Genomic DNA, 14564 nt, shown 5'->3' with positions numbered 1-14564 from the left:
ACTGCAATTAACACAAGTTGATATAAAGTGTAATGATTTACACGATATCTCTGTTTTCGTAGCACTATAATTGAGAGATCGAGCATTTTAATGCCTTCAACCATAAGCGATATCAAATATTAAACTAATTCAAAATAATAAAAGACGAGTTAAAATTTAACCATTTCAACATCACTCTCAAACATGTTCTCGAACAGAAGCTTGAGAGAAAAGTAATATAGAAAAATGGATTATGGCCCATGGGGATTGAAAAAGCAGAGGAGCGCAAAACACGGCGAAACTCTGGGTACTCCGAGGAGCTCTCTTCAATCTAAAAAGTGAAAAAGGTAAAATTTTAAATATATATATATAAATAAATGACAATAAATAAAAATAATAACAATTTCTGCAGTGGAGACCTGACCAGTGTTCTGCCTCAGCTAATAGTATTTAACAACATGATATAGACAAACAAAGAGGTTTAGTTTTCAAGCAACTGTTCTTCCATACATAACAGACTCTGGGCAAAATGAAAGCAGCCACACAAAGACACCAGACCATCTATACAGACACTATGTTGTTAAGTACATGCAAAAATATGAGAGCATCATCCTTGACTTGCACAAGCTAGACTGTCTACCATTACCTATGTATGCAACCTTCCATTTTATGGTTTCATGGTTGAAGGAGAGGCAATGCCATTAAGACGCCGAAGATCGAAAAGAGTAATAACATCATCCATGTAGGGAACGACTGCTTTCGATTTCTTTTCATGTCCTCTCTATCTGCTGCTGCTTTGTTAATGTTCTCCTCTTCCCTGGACTTGATCTTCTCCATTATGTGCCTAGCTTTGCCTTCCTCTGATGGCTTTGATGAAGCCTGTTCTGCAACAAGCTGCTCTGATTGGTGCTGCTCGTTGTATTTCTCCACGTACTCGGGAAACAGTTTTCTAAATGTTGGGCTGTTAAATAAAACTAAATCATTGAAGTATTACAATTAAAAAAGAAAATGAATAAAAGTGGTTTCGCAAATGACATGGCAAGAAAGCAAGTGTAAACTCTAAATTCAAGAAAAAGAACTTGCAATTTACACACTCAAGGGCGCCCAAGTTTTACGGCCAAAAGTGGTTTAATCATTGTAATTAACTCTACTGCCACAAGCAATATGAGATCATGATTTTTTTAAAGATAGAGATGAGTCATCAACATTTCCAGTAATTAAGATGGGCTAGGGGATTAACTTCACCAAGCCTACATAATAAAGGAATGTGGATGACAGATGGAAACCTCAGCGGAAGAGAAACTACGTTCAAGGACACAAAGTCCTGCACATGAGCTTACTTTTTACAATTGAATGCAAGAGAAGCCTTTGCCAAGCGTTCCTTCTCAGCAGCAGTAGTATTCACGCTTCCAGTGGTAGGACTGTTGTCCATCTACATAAGAAAGTAGATCATTACTCAAAATTAATAGGTAATAATAACAGATAAAGCTACAAAGGCAGCCATCTTCGATTAAAGCAAAATGAGCCAAGAGCTAAAACGTACTCACCATGAATGAAAGAAGCCCGGTTAGTATGCTGCAATTGTTGGAAAGCAAAGGATGAAAAGCACGTGAGAAAAGTTAGTCACACACAAAGCAACCATTTATTAACTCAAGCAAAAGTTTAGCGGAAGAAGAAAACATCGGTACTACAAAGTAACTGTAACACCTCATGTTGAAAAATGAAAAGGATTATGTCTCACCTAGACACGGACCACATAGGATTCCAACTTTCTGGGTGAACTGCAGACAGATCAAGTCAATTAGAATCATTTCTACAGACAAGCAGGCATGATCATCTTTAAAATCCACAAAACTTACAGTCACTCATGGATAAGCAAATTTTCTTCTGTGTCATGAACCGACCATTTGGGGTGATCATGCTAGAAAGAATCGTAGTAGTATTAGAATCACAGTAAAAACAAGTTGATAAGAAAGCTAAGAAATGTTCTATAAAAATCTCTTCTCAAATATTTTCCAGATTACTAAACACATCCAAGATGCTTATACCTGATTCCCGGAGGCTTGTATGGATATTCTGGAGGAAATTTAATTTTTCCATGGTAGAACCCTCCTAACAAAGATTTTCAATGACTTCCATTAAAAAAAAAAAATTATACGACGAAGGAAAAAAAAGTTGATACCCCAGTGGAAATCAAAGAGCAAAATTAAAGAGATCTTCATCTAAAAATCCACGAAAGGAAACCAAGAATTGAATTGAGAAGAGAAGTGTCTCTTGTGTACTACAAGGGGCAAAGTAAAACAAACTCACCTGCAAAAGGAGTTCCCTCACTTCCCTCCAGAACATAATCTGAAACAGAATAACATTTAATATGCAAACTATGGTAACTAAATGATAAGCAGAAAGCTTATATTTCATGAAAAGAAAGAGAGAAAATCAAAACAGAAGTTTGAACTTGAGTGAAAAAAAAGGAGATGCAATACATTTCTAAAAAAATAAGAATTTAACTATGGCATAGAACGGGCAAGCAATGCTTCTCAAACTCCCAGTCCCAACATATTACTAACGTTACATGCAGTACTCAGTGATGAATAGATTGCAGACCTCTATTTTTCTTTTCAACCAAGAATTCTAACAATCTAACCATTATTCAACATCACAACGATCTAGCAGTTATGTCTATATCTTTCCACACACAAAATGATAATACTTGTCATTTTACAGTCTGCATCCATTAAAAACTAGACTGAAGTCGCTTATAGATAAATAAAACAATATAATAAAAAGGACTGAAGCCAACTTCAAAAATCCATAGTTGTATCCTAATTCCTACATGCACACAAGAATGAGAAGCTCCACGACTACTAACACCAACAAAATATCAAAAGGAACAAACTTACGCCACTCAAGAATGTCGCTGGGAGAAGGACGAGCAACAATGTGGGAAACAGGCTCCTGAAAGTTTACAAATAGCAGAATCAGCACCAATTGGGGGACAATTACAAAAATGTGTTAGCATTTCAACAAGAAAAATGCAAAGCATTCGTTGAATTCTTCAGTTTCTCATTAAAGAAAAATAATGATAAAATAAACTTTTACTTGCGAAATCAGCCATAAGATAAACACATGGTCAAACATTATTATGTCAAGATTGGCAAATATCCGGTTAGTCCATGCATTGTAACACTAGAATTTCAAAAAAAAAAAACAAAACCAGAGGCACATACTTTACAAAGAGCTCTATATTCCTTCTGAAGCCTCTTGATACACGATTTATCTGCCATTCCACAAAGCTAACAACAAAAAAATTCAACTGCTATTCCTCTTTCTTCAACCTCAGATACAATGCCTGGCAAGGTGACATAAACAGAGAGGAAAAGACTATAATTATGGCAAAGAACTGATGAACACCGGAAATTATTATTTTCCCAAGTACCCAAGCAGTCATAGATTTTAAAACTCAGAGATTATATATTTCTATAATAGAAAGCATGCAATGCGAGAAATTTTTAGTTGAAGAAAGTGATAGATACAGAAAATATACAGAATATAACTCTTAGATACATATAAAATGAGAAACTATACTTTCAATGAGATGCACAAAGCAGGCTGTCTAAGAACTCTAGGAACAAGCAATGCATGGTTAGAACCAGATTCAATTGCTAGCAATTCTTTGTTATTCAAGTTACCTTTCACTGTGGTAGTTGGCAAGAACCTCAGCTGTTAATCCTTCATATTTAATACAACATTTGTTTTTCCATTTAATATTTCATACAGGACAGCAGAGCAATAATTGAACCAATACATGACTCCGTTTTAAGAGTAATTGACCGAGTACAAAAAGAAAGAAATAAATAAAATTTCAGGAACTAAAAACGAAACAAAATAGTAAACGATTCCAAGATAATCTAAAAACTGTTAAAAGTTAAAATAGAACAAGAGCAGCAGAATTCTCCTGAGCTGATTCAAAATTTCAACAAGAAATCATCGCGATAGAAAAGTATCATATAATCATCCATCCCAAAATAATAATAATAACAATAATGATGAAACCAATAATGCAATTAAAAGCAAGTACGGCAATTTTGTCGTAATTGAGAAACAGCAAACCCTCGACGAAATAAAATTCTCACAGATTTCTATCGTTCGTTCTTCAGATTTGAATCCATGATCAATCGCTAATCCGGCATGTTAAAACAGAACACAGTCCCCGCATGTTCAGATCAGAATCGCCCATAAACAATAATTGGAGGACATAAAATGGGAGAACGAAAGTGAAGACAATAAAGAAACCTGGCGGCAGAATCGGGGTGGGAAATCTAACAGAAATCAACCCCCCACCCCCCATTTGGAGACAAACAAAAAGGTAAGGGGAAAACTGGGAAGGAATCAGAGAGTGGAATGAAGTTGGAAATACCTGAAATGAAATCGACTAGGGTTTTCGCTGGATTGAGATGGGATAATTTGTCCGGTGGGCGTGGATCAGGCGAGAAAATTAACAGTCGTCCAACCAAAAAATGAACAGAGGGTGGCGCTGCGTTTCGCGGCAGAATCGATTAAATTGCAAGATGGTGAATTTGGAGGATACACAGCCGCACCTCGAGTTTGTTTGACTCCCTCGCCAACCCATCCGCCCCCCCCCCCAATTCGTTGTCTTCGTGGGCATTTTCGTAAAACCACCCCCAGGTTTTCTCTTTAATAATTGATTATTAAATTAGAATCTAAATTAATAAAAATAAATAAATATTTATTTATTACTTTATTTTTAAAATACCCTTTTAACTTTCTTAAAAAGTCGAAAGATACTAGTGTTTAAATTATATATATTTTAAAAATAGCATTATGTCATTTACCCTTATAAAAAAACGTTTGAATTTTTTTTATCATATATGGACGAAAACTATCTATTAACATTTCATAAATTATTTTGAAAGTTAAAATTATTGACTAGTTTAAGGTCGCACTAAATATATTTTTGAATTAAAAAAATTTAAAAAGTGTTTTTTTTGAATATTTTAAAAAAGTTTGAAGTTATTAATTAAAATTTAAGGGAATTTTTTAAAACTCTTTTTCTATTTTTTTTAAGTTGAAATGGTTTTTTTTATTTATTTTAAAAAAATTTAAAAAGTGTTTTTTTGAATATTTTAAAAAAGTTTGAAGTTATTAATTAAAATTTAAGGGAATTTTTTAAAACTCTTTTTCTATTTTTTTTTAAGTTAAAATGGTTTTTTTTATTTATTTATTTAAAGTTTTTCTTTTCCCTTCATGTTTTGAGTTGTAAGAGAAGGTAAAATATGAAATATTCTGTTGATTGAATATTTCGAGACAATAACATTTGTTTGAGATTCAAACCACTCTACGAGTAAGATTGATCATGTTAAGCTTAAATAATTCGAAACATGAAACTTAAACTATATAGAATTGCAAATAAACTTAGTCATTGACTAAAAAAACACTAAATGTTCTTTTTACTAAATTTTACAAATCTCAAGGATGAAATAACATGACTTTATATAGCCTCAAAATGAAACTTTTTTATCTTCACAGGACATCTCAAAAGCGATAACTTTCACACTTTAAGACTATAATTAGTCACTATGTAAATGTAACATTAAAATAAATAAAAAAAATCTTGAAATACATTAATAAAACACCATAACTCTAGTTCAGTGTCAAATGGTTTTGGTGAGGAAGGCAACAATCTAACTTCTGGGTGAAGATCAGAGATGTCGAGCTTTAGCCCTCAAATCTCAATCGAAAATAGAAACGGATATTCTCACATTACTTGCTGGGATTGTATCAATATGCTCCTTACTTATCTTTCTACGGACGAAATTCATATTACATAATTGAGATATCTTGGTTCATATCAACAGGTCTTGATCTTGTATTCAAGTCAAAAGGATTTTGAAGAGATCGAAACTCAACCTCGTTAAAGTTGGAGAACACAAGAATTAAAGATCCACCGTAAATATCTCCATGTTACTCATCGACCAACAAGAGTTAGTTTTAATTTAAATAAAAATTTGAAACGTCATAACTAATATTTTTAATTGGTAAATTTGATATATTAAATATCAATGTTTTTTTTTTTTTTTTTTTTTTTTTTTTTTGCGATAAATGAAAATTTGTTGAAAACCAGACCAATTATAAGTCAAGAATACAGGTCTGACACATTCTTAAAACCTATATTTATGGTAAATAATAAATAGAGATAATAGTGAAATAATTCATCCTGCTGCTACAATAATATTAAAATTTCCTATCCACATTTATTTTTTATAAATAAATAAAAAACATTTTCAAATTCAAATCTCAACTATGGGTTGCCGTGAGCTCGTTAATAATGCACTAGCTGTTGGGGGTGTACGTCCAACCCGAATTATAGGGGTTGGGTTGGGTTGAATTAGTCTTTTGAGTTGGGTTTGTTTTTTTGAACCCGAAGTGATTCGGTTCGGTTTCTAGTTCATAGGATAAAAAACTCGAGTTGACTCGAAACCGAATAAAACTTATAAATAACATTGAGAATTCTGTCGTACGTAAAGGTCTGTCAGAGTGGCAATCCGGATTTACTATAATACTGAGTAAAGGTCTGTGTAGCCGTTACCGCCAATTTATTTATTTATTTATTTCTTTGAAATCCAATAAAAATGGGAAAGATTAATTTATATATATTTTTATAATCTTTTATTTAATAATAATAATATTATTATTATATATCGAATCTCATTTGTATTCTATATTTGTAAATATAACAACAATTTTGTGGGTTTTGAAAACATGACAAAATACTTCAAACCTAGGGTTTTTAATTTTAATTGTTTTTAGTCATGACAAAAACATGCCACGCCATCACATAGCCACGTGTCACATAATTACTTCGGGCAGCCACATCATCACAAAAATCTGAGGTGTCATATCTGTTTTGCTATTAGTTCGGTATACCACGTATTACGTGGCAATGAATTAGAAGACGATTAATTCAGATTTTGCCAGTTTTATAAAATTGAAAAATGGTTACTACTTTTATAAATGCCTCTTAATTTTTGTCCACTTCCACAAGTGCCTCCGTATACGGACACGTGTCATTCCATCTAAATTAAAAAAAAAAATCAATTGAATTAAAATTAAGATAACTAACAATTACAAATTAAAATTAAAAATGTACTTTTATTAAAATTAATAAATATAGATAAAATTATTATTAGTTAATTTTAATAAAAGTTTACAACTCAACCGGGTGTCGGGATGTATTTTATTTAATATAATTATTTTTTAAAATCTTACTTATCCAGAATATATGTTACACAAATTACTAAAAAATCTCAAGGATACAACACATCTGATTAACATTACTTACAAACGTCTAATATTTTTAATATTACAGTAATCGAGTAGAGTATGGTTAGATTGTAACCCGGGGGTTTAGGTTGACCCGACAAAGAAAATATTAATCCTTGAACCGACCTTAATTTTCGATTTTTCCAAAATTCAACACAAACCACAAAAAAAAAAAAAAAAATTATATATATATTGAATTGAATGGTTCGAGTTAATCGATGAATCATATGAACACTCATAAACTTTTAACATCTCTCCGACATACATGAAATTATAGGTGAAAATAACGTTTTTAAATTTAATTTAAAAATAAAGACACCCTAAATTCCCCCATTAAAAATAACCTCTTTTTCTAAACTTTCTCTATCAGTTTGAAGTTTAAGACGCCCTCTCCCCTTCGCAATTTCATTGTTTTCCACGCTGGACATCATTTTTCGTAAATAAAGAATAATAACCAATCAGGTACATTAATTGTATTTATAATGTTTTAATTTCATAATTCTCTATCAATTTTAAATTTTATTTCTCCATTAAATATAAATATCTTTTTCATATTTATTCAACTATAAAAATAAAATTCCATCTCATTTTAATATTTTAAATTTATTTAAATTCATACACTTTTTAAATATAATTACAAGAGATCCCACGCCTTTAATACATAATTATTATAGCCACTCTCATTATTAAAATTGTTAATAATTTACTTAAAATATTTTCAAATGGGTATTTTTTTTATAATTTAATCTAAAATAAAATTAAAGTTTTAGAAAAATAAAATTTAAACACATATCTAAATTTCAAATATTTTGAAATTTTTGTCATTGTTGTTTGCCGACCAAATTGTCAGACGACTCGAGAAAATAGTACGCGGAGAGCCACGAAATTAATTCCATTATTTAATTATTTTATTGAAATTGTGTAAGTGGGCCCGACAAACCCGACCCGATCCGAGTACCAATTTTTTTTTAATTTATATTTTTATGCCCTTATAACCCACCAAAATCCCTCCACCACAACACATCCTCAATCTCCCCCCAACCAATGGCACAAACCGACGACTCCACCGTCGCCGGAGCACCCATCACCGGCAGCCCCACTTCCATCTCCAACAAAAAACACAATCTCTTCATTTTTGCCCTCTCAGCTGCGGTTCTCCTCGCCGGCGTCTCGTCGGACGACCACGTGACCGCCGTGAGAAGCACGTGCGCGGTTACTCTGTATCCCGAGCTATGCCAGTCGACAATATCCACCGCCGTGGAAACCAGCTCGAAGAAGGTGTCGAGTTCAAAAGACATAATCGAAGCGTCGGTAAACATCACGATTTCTGCAGTGAAACAAAACTATAAAAGCATCAAGAAATTGCTTGAAACGACGAAGAATCTGACAAAGCGAGAGAAAATTGCGCTCCATGACTGTCTGGAAACAGGGGAGGAGACGCTAAGAGAGCTGTATGAGGTAGTGGAAGATCTCAATGCGTATCCCAAAAAGAAATCTCTGCCACAATACGCCGATGACCTCAAAACCTTACTCAGTTCCGCCATTACTAATCAGGAGACATGCGTGGACGGATTTTCACACGACATTGCCGACAAGAAGATACGAGAATCATTGCTAGCAGGACAAATTCATGTCGAGAAATTGTGCAGTGTTGCCTTAGCCTTGATTAAGAATCTCACCGACACCGACATTGCCAATCATTACAACATCCGAGGAAGGTCCATGGCCATGTCGGAATTTAATTGGCCGGATTGGATGTCGCCCGGTGACCGGAAGCTTTTGCAAGCGTCGTCTACGGCGACTCCGGACGTAGTAGTGGCAGCTGATGGAAGTGGCGATTTCCAGACGGTGTCGGCGGCTGTGGCGGCGGCGCCGAGTAGGAGTAGCCGGAGATATATAATAAGAATTAAAGCGGGGGTTTATAGGGAAAATGTGAATGTGCCGAGTAGTAAGACGAATATAATGTTCTGGGGAGATGGAAGAACCACCACCATAATCACCGGGAACAGGAATGTCGTCGACGGCAGCACCACCTTCAACTCCGCCACCGTTGGTATCACATCTTACTTTTCTAAATTCTCAATCTTTTATTATTTAATGCTGTCTTTATTTTTTGACCTAAAAATAGTTTTCAGAACATTTAAAAAATAAAAAGAAAAAATATTAAAATTTATTTTATTTTTTATATAATTTATATGGTACGAAATTTAATTTGTGGATATATATATATATATATTTTTTGGTATGAAAAATCACCTAAATCTTATTTTTGTCCATAACTCGAAATTAATGTCAAGCTTTGACATTTACGCACAAAACAAAAAATATATATATATTTGAAATTGGAAGTGAAACCTATGTGGCATAGGATCCGGCAAGTTGCTTCCATTGTTGCCTCATATATATATATATATATATATATATTATAATTTATCCTACATTTTCCTCCGCAAATAAAAAAAATACAAAAGAAATTAATTATAAATTATAAATACGACATATTTTTTAAATCACTAAATAGCGGATGATAATTCTTATTTTCTAGATCTTAAGTTGGAGTCCACCCTGAGGACTCGAATTGAGTGGAGAATCTCTCTTTTAATGGGAATGGAGTAGATAATGGAAAGTGATTTGTTTCGGTAGGATAAATAGAAACTGAGATAGAGATTATATTTTCATCTTCTGTCCCATTCCCGAACATGCCCCACTCTTCCCTATTTTTTTTTAGATATAAAATAAATAAATATATATATTCTATTACAAATTATAATAAATCTTTTATTATTATTATTATTATTTTTGGTACTATTACATCTTCATTATTTTCTACCAAATAAGTTATGATATTATTTAGGCAAATTATATTTTATTTTAACTAATAAAGGTAAATTTTTGGTCAAAACAATGAATTTTGGAAATTTTTATAAATATTATTATTTATATATTCTCGAATTTTTTAGATTTTGATTGGAATATTTAAGTTAAAATTATAATGAGTTTTTTTTAATAAAAATTATGTTGTAATATTAAATTTAATTTTTTAAAAAAAATACGTTGATAAAACATTATATTATATTTTTTATTTGTGAACCTTATATTAATTTTTTTTTGCATCTAATTTGTTAGATATCTTTAACTAATTCTAAATTATTGAAAATTAATTAAATTTGAATTTAATTTTTATATCTGTAAATTTTAATAAATTTGAAATATCAACCACTCTATAATTTTAAACATTAATTAAAATAAAGAGTAAAGAGTAAATTAGAAATTAATAACATCTCCGAAAGTTAATTTCCGATGATTTGGTTGTTTCTCTGTTGCAGCGGCGGTGGGAGGAAGGTTCTTGGCGAGAGATATTACGTTCCAGAACACCGCCGGTCCATCGAAGCACCAAGCGGTGGCTCTCCGCGTCGGCTCCGACCTCTCAGCCTTTTACCGCTGCGACATGCTCGCTTATCAAGACACGCTTTACGTCCACTCCAACCGTCAATTCTACGTCAGCTGCATCATCGTCGGCACCGTTGACTTCATCTTCGGCAATGCGGCCGCCGTCATTCAAAACTCCGACATCCACGCCCGTCGCCCCAATCCCGGCCAGAAGAACATGGTCACTGCACAGGGAAGAACCGACCCAAATCAGAACACCGGGATTGTCATCCAGAAATGCCGAATCGGAACCACCTCCGATTTGCAGCCGGTGATCAGAAATTTCCCCACGTTTCTGGGGCGGCCGTGGCAGAGATACTCGAGGACGGTGGTTATGCAGACGAGTATTAGCAATGTGATTGATCCGGCGGGATGGCACATTTGGGATGGGAATTTTGCGCTTGATACTCTGTTTTATGCAGAGTATCAGAATAGTGGGGCCGGTGCTGATACCTCCAGAAGAGTGACGTGGAAGGGGTACAGGGTTATTAGCAGTGCGGCGGAAGCTGAGAGCTTCACGGCTGGGAAGTTCATAAGCGGCGGCACGTGGCTGAGCTCCACCGGATTCCCATTTTCACTTGGTCTGTAGAATTAATAAGCTTCGGACTTTGTGTGTAATGACTAGTGGCTGTATTGTTGGTGTTCTGTTGCATCATCATTAATAAAATGTCAGTATTAGGATATAAATGGTTTCTTATTTGATTGCCTGCAGCACGAGGGCCTAGATGAGTGTCATGATGCGACGGTGCATCATCTAACACACTATATAGAGTGGGTATTGAAGAAGTCGAGACATAAGTAAGATAGAGACATCGAATAGACAAGAGTGGCAAAGACAGGCTTGTTGAAGGGTCGAGTAGGTCCCTTACCTTAACCTCGAAAGTCGGTGTTTCAGAAGGAATTCGGGCTGCGGTTCTGGAGCTAAGTCTGTCGGTATGAAATATGAATGCTCACAAAATTTGGTGTCAATCGGACACGAGACGGATGCTCTATGTGATCTCCAAATCTTTCGAGAAATCAAGAAACTCAATATCAACAACTATAACACGTGGACAACATGCATGTCTATCATCGTGGACAAGACATTTGAGAGGTTGTTGGCGGAAACGAAATTACGCCTCACGAGAAAGTTGCTAATGACACCTTGAGCAAATGGAATCAAAGCAAGTAAAGTAATGATTGCCTTGAAGACTTGCCAAATAAGAGATGTTGGAGCACATTGGGGATGACAAAATATTGAAAGAAGCATGAGACACGTTCGTGATGCTTTTTTCAAAGAAGAACAATACGAGGTCGTAATTTCTAGAAAATAAGTTGTTAGCAATCTCAGAACTCGACATGACGATTGTTCAGTACTTCCACATGATCAAGTTGATCTAACAGGAGATTACTGAACTAGATCTAAAGTCTATCATCATCCATGGGTTGTGACAAGTAAAAGTCGAAATAACAATAAGTCGCCCACCATAGGCTGATACAAAAATGTTGACAAAGGAAAAGGTTACCAAAGAACCACACAACCCTCGAGAGCTCATAAGAACCATAACAATATCATGATGCTTTTTTAGATGAAAGAACTAGAAGAGGTTAAACAGTTTTTCGGCCTAGAAGTTGGTCACACAAATGAAGAATTGTTTCTCTACCAATAAAAAGTACACGTGAAATATGCTTCAAAAGTTTGGCATGCTGGAGGACAAACAAGTCTCGACACCCGTGGACCCAATTGCCAAGATTTGAGCACATGAAAGCAAAGAGTGGAACGATGGAACAATATACCAACAACTAGTAGGTACTCTTATCTACCTAACTTTAACTCGGTCTAACATTTCTTATGTAGTTGGATTCATGAGTCGGTACATGCAAAACCCAAATAATCATCATTTAGATGCGTCTCAACGGATCTTGAGGTTTGTGAAAGGTACAATCGACTATGATCTTTAGTACAAAAGAAGCGAAGATAGCAAGTTAGTTGGATATTGTAATGCTGACTATGCAGAATACCACGATACCTGAAGTTTAACTATTGGGTATGTGTTTAACCTCGAGAAAGTAAATGGTTGTATCAATCCGCTTTTTGAAAAATGTGCATCATATCAATTCGACGTCCAGATCCACCGCTAGTAGATATTGTCCTCTTTGGGCTCTCTTTCGGGCTTCCCCTCAAGACTTTAAAACGGGTCTACTAGGGGAAGGTTTTCACACCCTTATAAATGGTGGTTTGTTCTCCTCCCTAACCAATGTGGGACATCACAATCCACCTCCCGAATCCCAGCGTCCTCGCTGGCACTTTTTCCTTCCTTCAATCGATGTGGGACGACCCCCAAATCCACCTCCTTTGGGGCCCAGTGTTCTTACTGGCACACCGCCTCGTGTCTAACCCCCTTCGGGGAACAACGAGAAAGCTGACACATTGTGTAGTTAGGGAGGAAATCTTCCCTTAGCAGACGCGTTTTAAAGTCTTAAGGAGAAGTCCAAAAAGGACAATATCTACTAGTGGTGGAGCTGGGTCGTTACATCGAATCAACTCAATTCATACTCAAATTTCTTTTGATGGAATAAGTTTAAGAAAATCCATAGATTTCGAGTAGTCGTGTAGACACCATGACATAGGGAGGAAACATGAGATGGATATGAAGTAGGAGACAAAGGGCCCACAGAAACTATGAACACAAGCCAATTGAATAAGAAACTCAAAGAAACATCAATGAAGTCGGCTACGCGCACCTTTAGGCACCGCATTCAGCGCCTTCAAACAGGCATATGTCGCATTGAAATAAATAGAATAGATAGTAATAGGGTTCGAGAAACCAATGGTATTTAGCTCAAAAGAAGCGTTCAAATATGAATATAAAACAGGGAAATGTTTGGGAAGCAGCCGTATGTATGATTTATTTAAAGCAAAACGAGTATAAGATGGGTTACAACTAACCATCTCACCGAATCAAATCTAATACGCGTAACTATTCACCAATTAATTTAATTCTATTCCTTCTCGTTTACACAAATGTTTCAAAATTGTTATTAGATTGAGAAGGATACAGCAGTGAACTGAAGTGGAGGTTGGTCATGACATAGTTCTATATATGCGTATTCTAATTTTTATTTAAAATTATAATTCAAATTTTAAAATATATAAAAGATAAATTAATATTAAATTTTCGTTTGGGTGCTTTCAATTTTTTATGGTTAAATTAATAAAAATATTTATAAGCCATATACGAACTTTAAAAGTTTAATTAGTACCTCAAATTTTAGAAAAAAAAGTTAAAAAAATATCCTTAAGACTTTCAGACAAAGTTTAAAAAAATATTTTTACGGTATGTTTTCAATATATGGCTAATATTTTGTTTAAAAAATATCTTCTTTGAAAATGGTTTAAAAAATATTGTTTTAAGTTTTAAACTACCAAGAGTTTAATTAATTCTTTTAATTTTTTTTAATTTTAAATATATTTTTACCTATTTAAAAAATACCTATGAATTTTCATTAATATCATTAAAATTTTAATTTAAAAAATTAAAAAGCATGAAAATGTGTAGATAAAATTTAATATCCTAAAAATAAAAAATAATTTTTTTAAAAAAAAGTGTAAATAAATAGTTTCCATCCATATGTTAATTGTAAAAAAATTAATATTTTTAAAAAAAATTAAGGATGTTAATTTTATTTTTAGAATTCTATTTAAAGTTTTTTTTTTTTAAAAAAAAGTTTAATGATGTTATTAAAAATAAATAAATTTAAATGCTTTTTTAGACTAAATATAAAATTGAAAGATAATTTTATTAAATTAGCATTTTTTTTAACTACCAAAAAAA

At 33.7% G+C, this 14564-nt stretch overlaps 2 protein-coding genes across 3 annotated transcripts; one reads left to right on the top strand and one right to left on the bottom strand.

The window, feature by feature from the left end:
• Positions 1-103: 103 nt before the first annotated feature.
• LOC111790968 (ubiquitin-conjugating enzyme E2 34-like) lies at positions 104-4631 on the bottom strand. 2 transcript variants are annotated; one of them, XM_023672113.2, is made up of 11 exons: positions 4397-4631; positions 3207-3328; positions 2880-2934; positions 2290-2328; positions 2028-2091; positions 1839-1900; positions 1721-1760; positions 1527-1554; positions 1320-1411; positions 626-940; positions 104-310 (listed from the first exon to the last, which is right to left on the bottom strand). In XM_023672113.2, the coding sequence occupies exons 2-10, from the start codon at positions 3261-3263 to the stop codon at positions 655-657; spliced, it is 723 nt and encodes a 240-aa protein (XP_023527881.1). In that variant the 5' UTR covers positions 3264-3328; positions 4397-4631; the 3' UTR covers positions 104-310; positions 626-654. The 2 variants fall into 2 exon arrangements, with proteins under 2 accessions (XP_023527881.1, XP_023527882.1); XM_023672114.2 differs by lacking the exon at positions 104-310 and adding an exon at positions 4113-4157 and having other exon boundaries at positions 444-940.
• A 3685-nt stretch (positions 4632-8316) lies between these two features.
• On the top strand, positions 8317-11436 carry LOC111790044 (pectinesterase). Its single transcript, XM_023670821.2, has 2 exons — positions 8317-9373; positions 10647-11436. Exons 1-2 carry the CDS (start codon positions 8365-8367, stop codon positions 11336-11338), a joined length of 1701 nt encoding a protein of 566 aa, XP_023526589.2. The 5' UTR covers positions 8317-8364; the 3' UTR covers positions 11339-11436.
• The last annotated feature ends 3128 nt before the right edge of the window (positions 11437-14564 follow it).

The sequence above is a fragment of the Cucurbita pepo genome, chromosome 3 (assembly GCF_057944985.1).
Source record: "Cucurbita pepo subsp. pepo isolate OVF chromosome 3, ASM5794498v1, whole genome shotgun sequence".
Classification (NCBI taxonomy): domain Eukaryota; kingdom Viridiplantae; phylum Streptophyta; class Magnoliopsida; order Cucurbitales; family Cucurbitaceae; genus Cucurbita; species Cucurbita pepo.
This window is presented reverse-complemented; position numbering and strand designations above follow the sequence as displayed.

Coding starts and splice junctions, on each gene's coding strand:
- LOC111790968 (XM_023672113.2), bottom strand. CDS start 3,263: ATGGCAGATAAATCGTGTATCAAGAGGCTTCAGAAGGAATATAGAGCT. Junction 2,935..3,206: donor AATATAGAGCTCTTTGTAAA/GTATGTGCCTCT, acceptor GTAAACTTTCAG/GAGCCTGTTTCCCACATTGT. Junction 2,329..2,879: donor CAGCGACATTCTTGAGTGGC/GTAAGTTTGTTC, acceptor ATTCTGTTTCAG/ATTATGTTCTGGAGGGAAGT.
- LOC111790044 (XM_023670821.2), top strand. CDS start 8,365: ATGGCACAAACCGACGACTCCACCGTCGCCGGAGCACCCATCACCGGC. Junction 9,374..10,646: donor CTTCAACTCCGCCACCGTTG/GTATCACATCTT, acceptor TCTCTGTTGCAG/CGGCGGTGGGAGGAAGGTTC.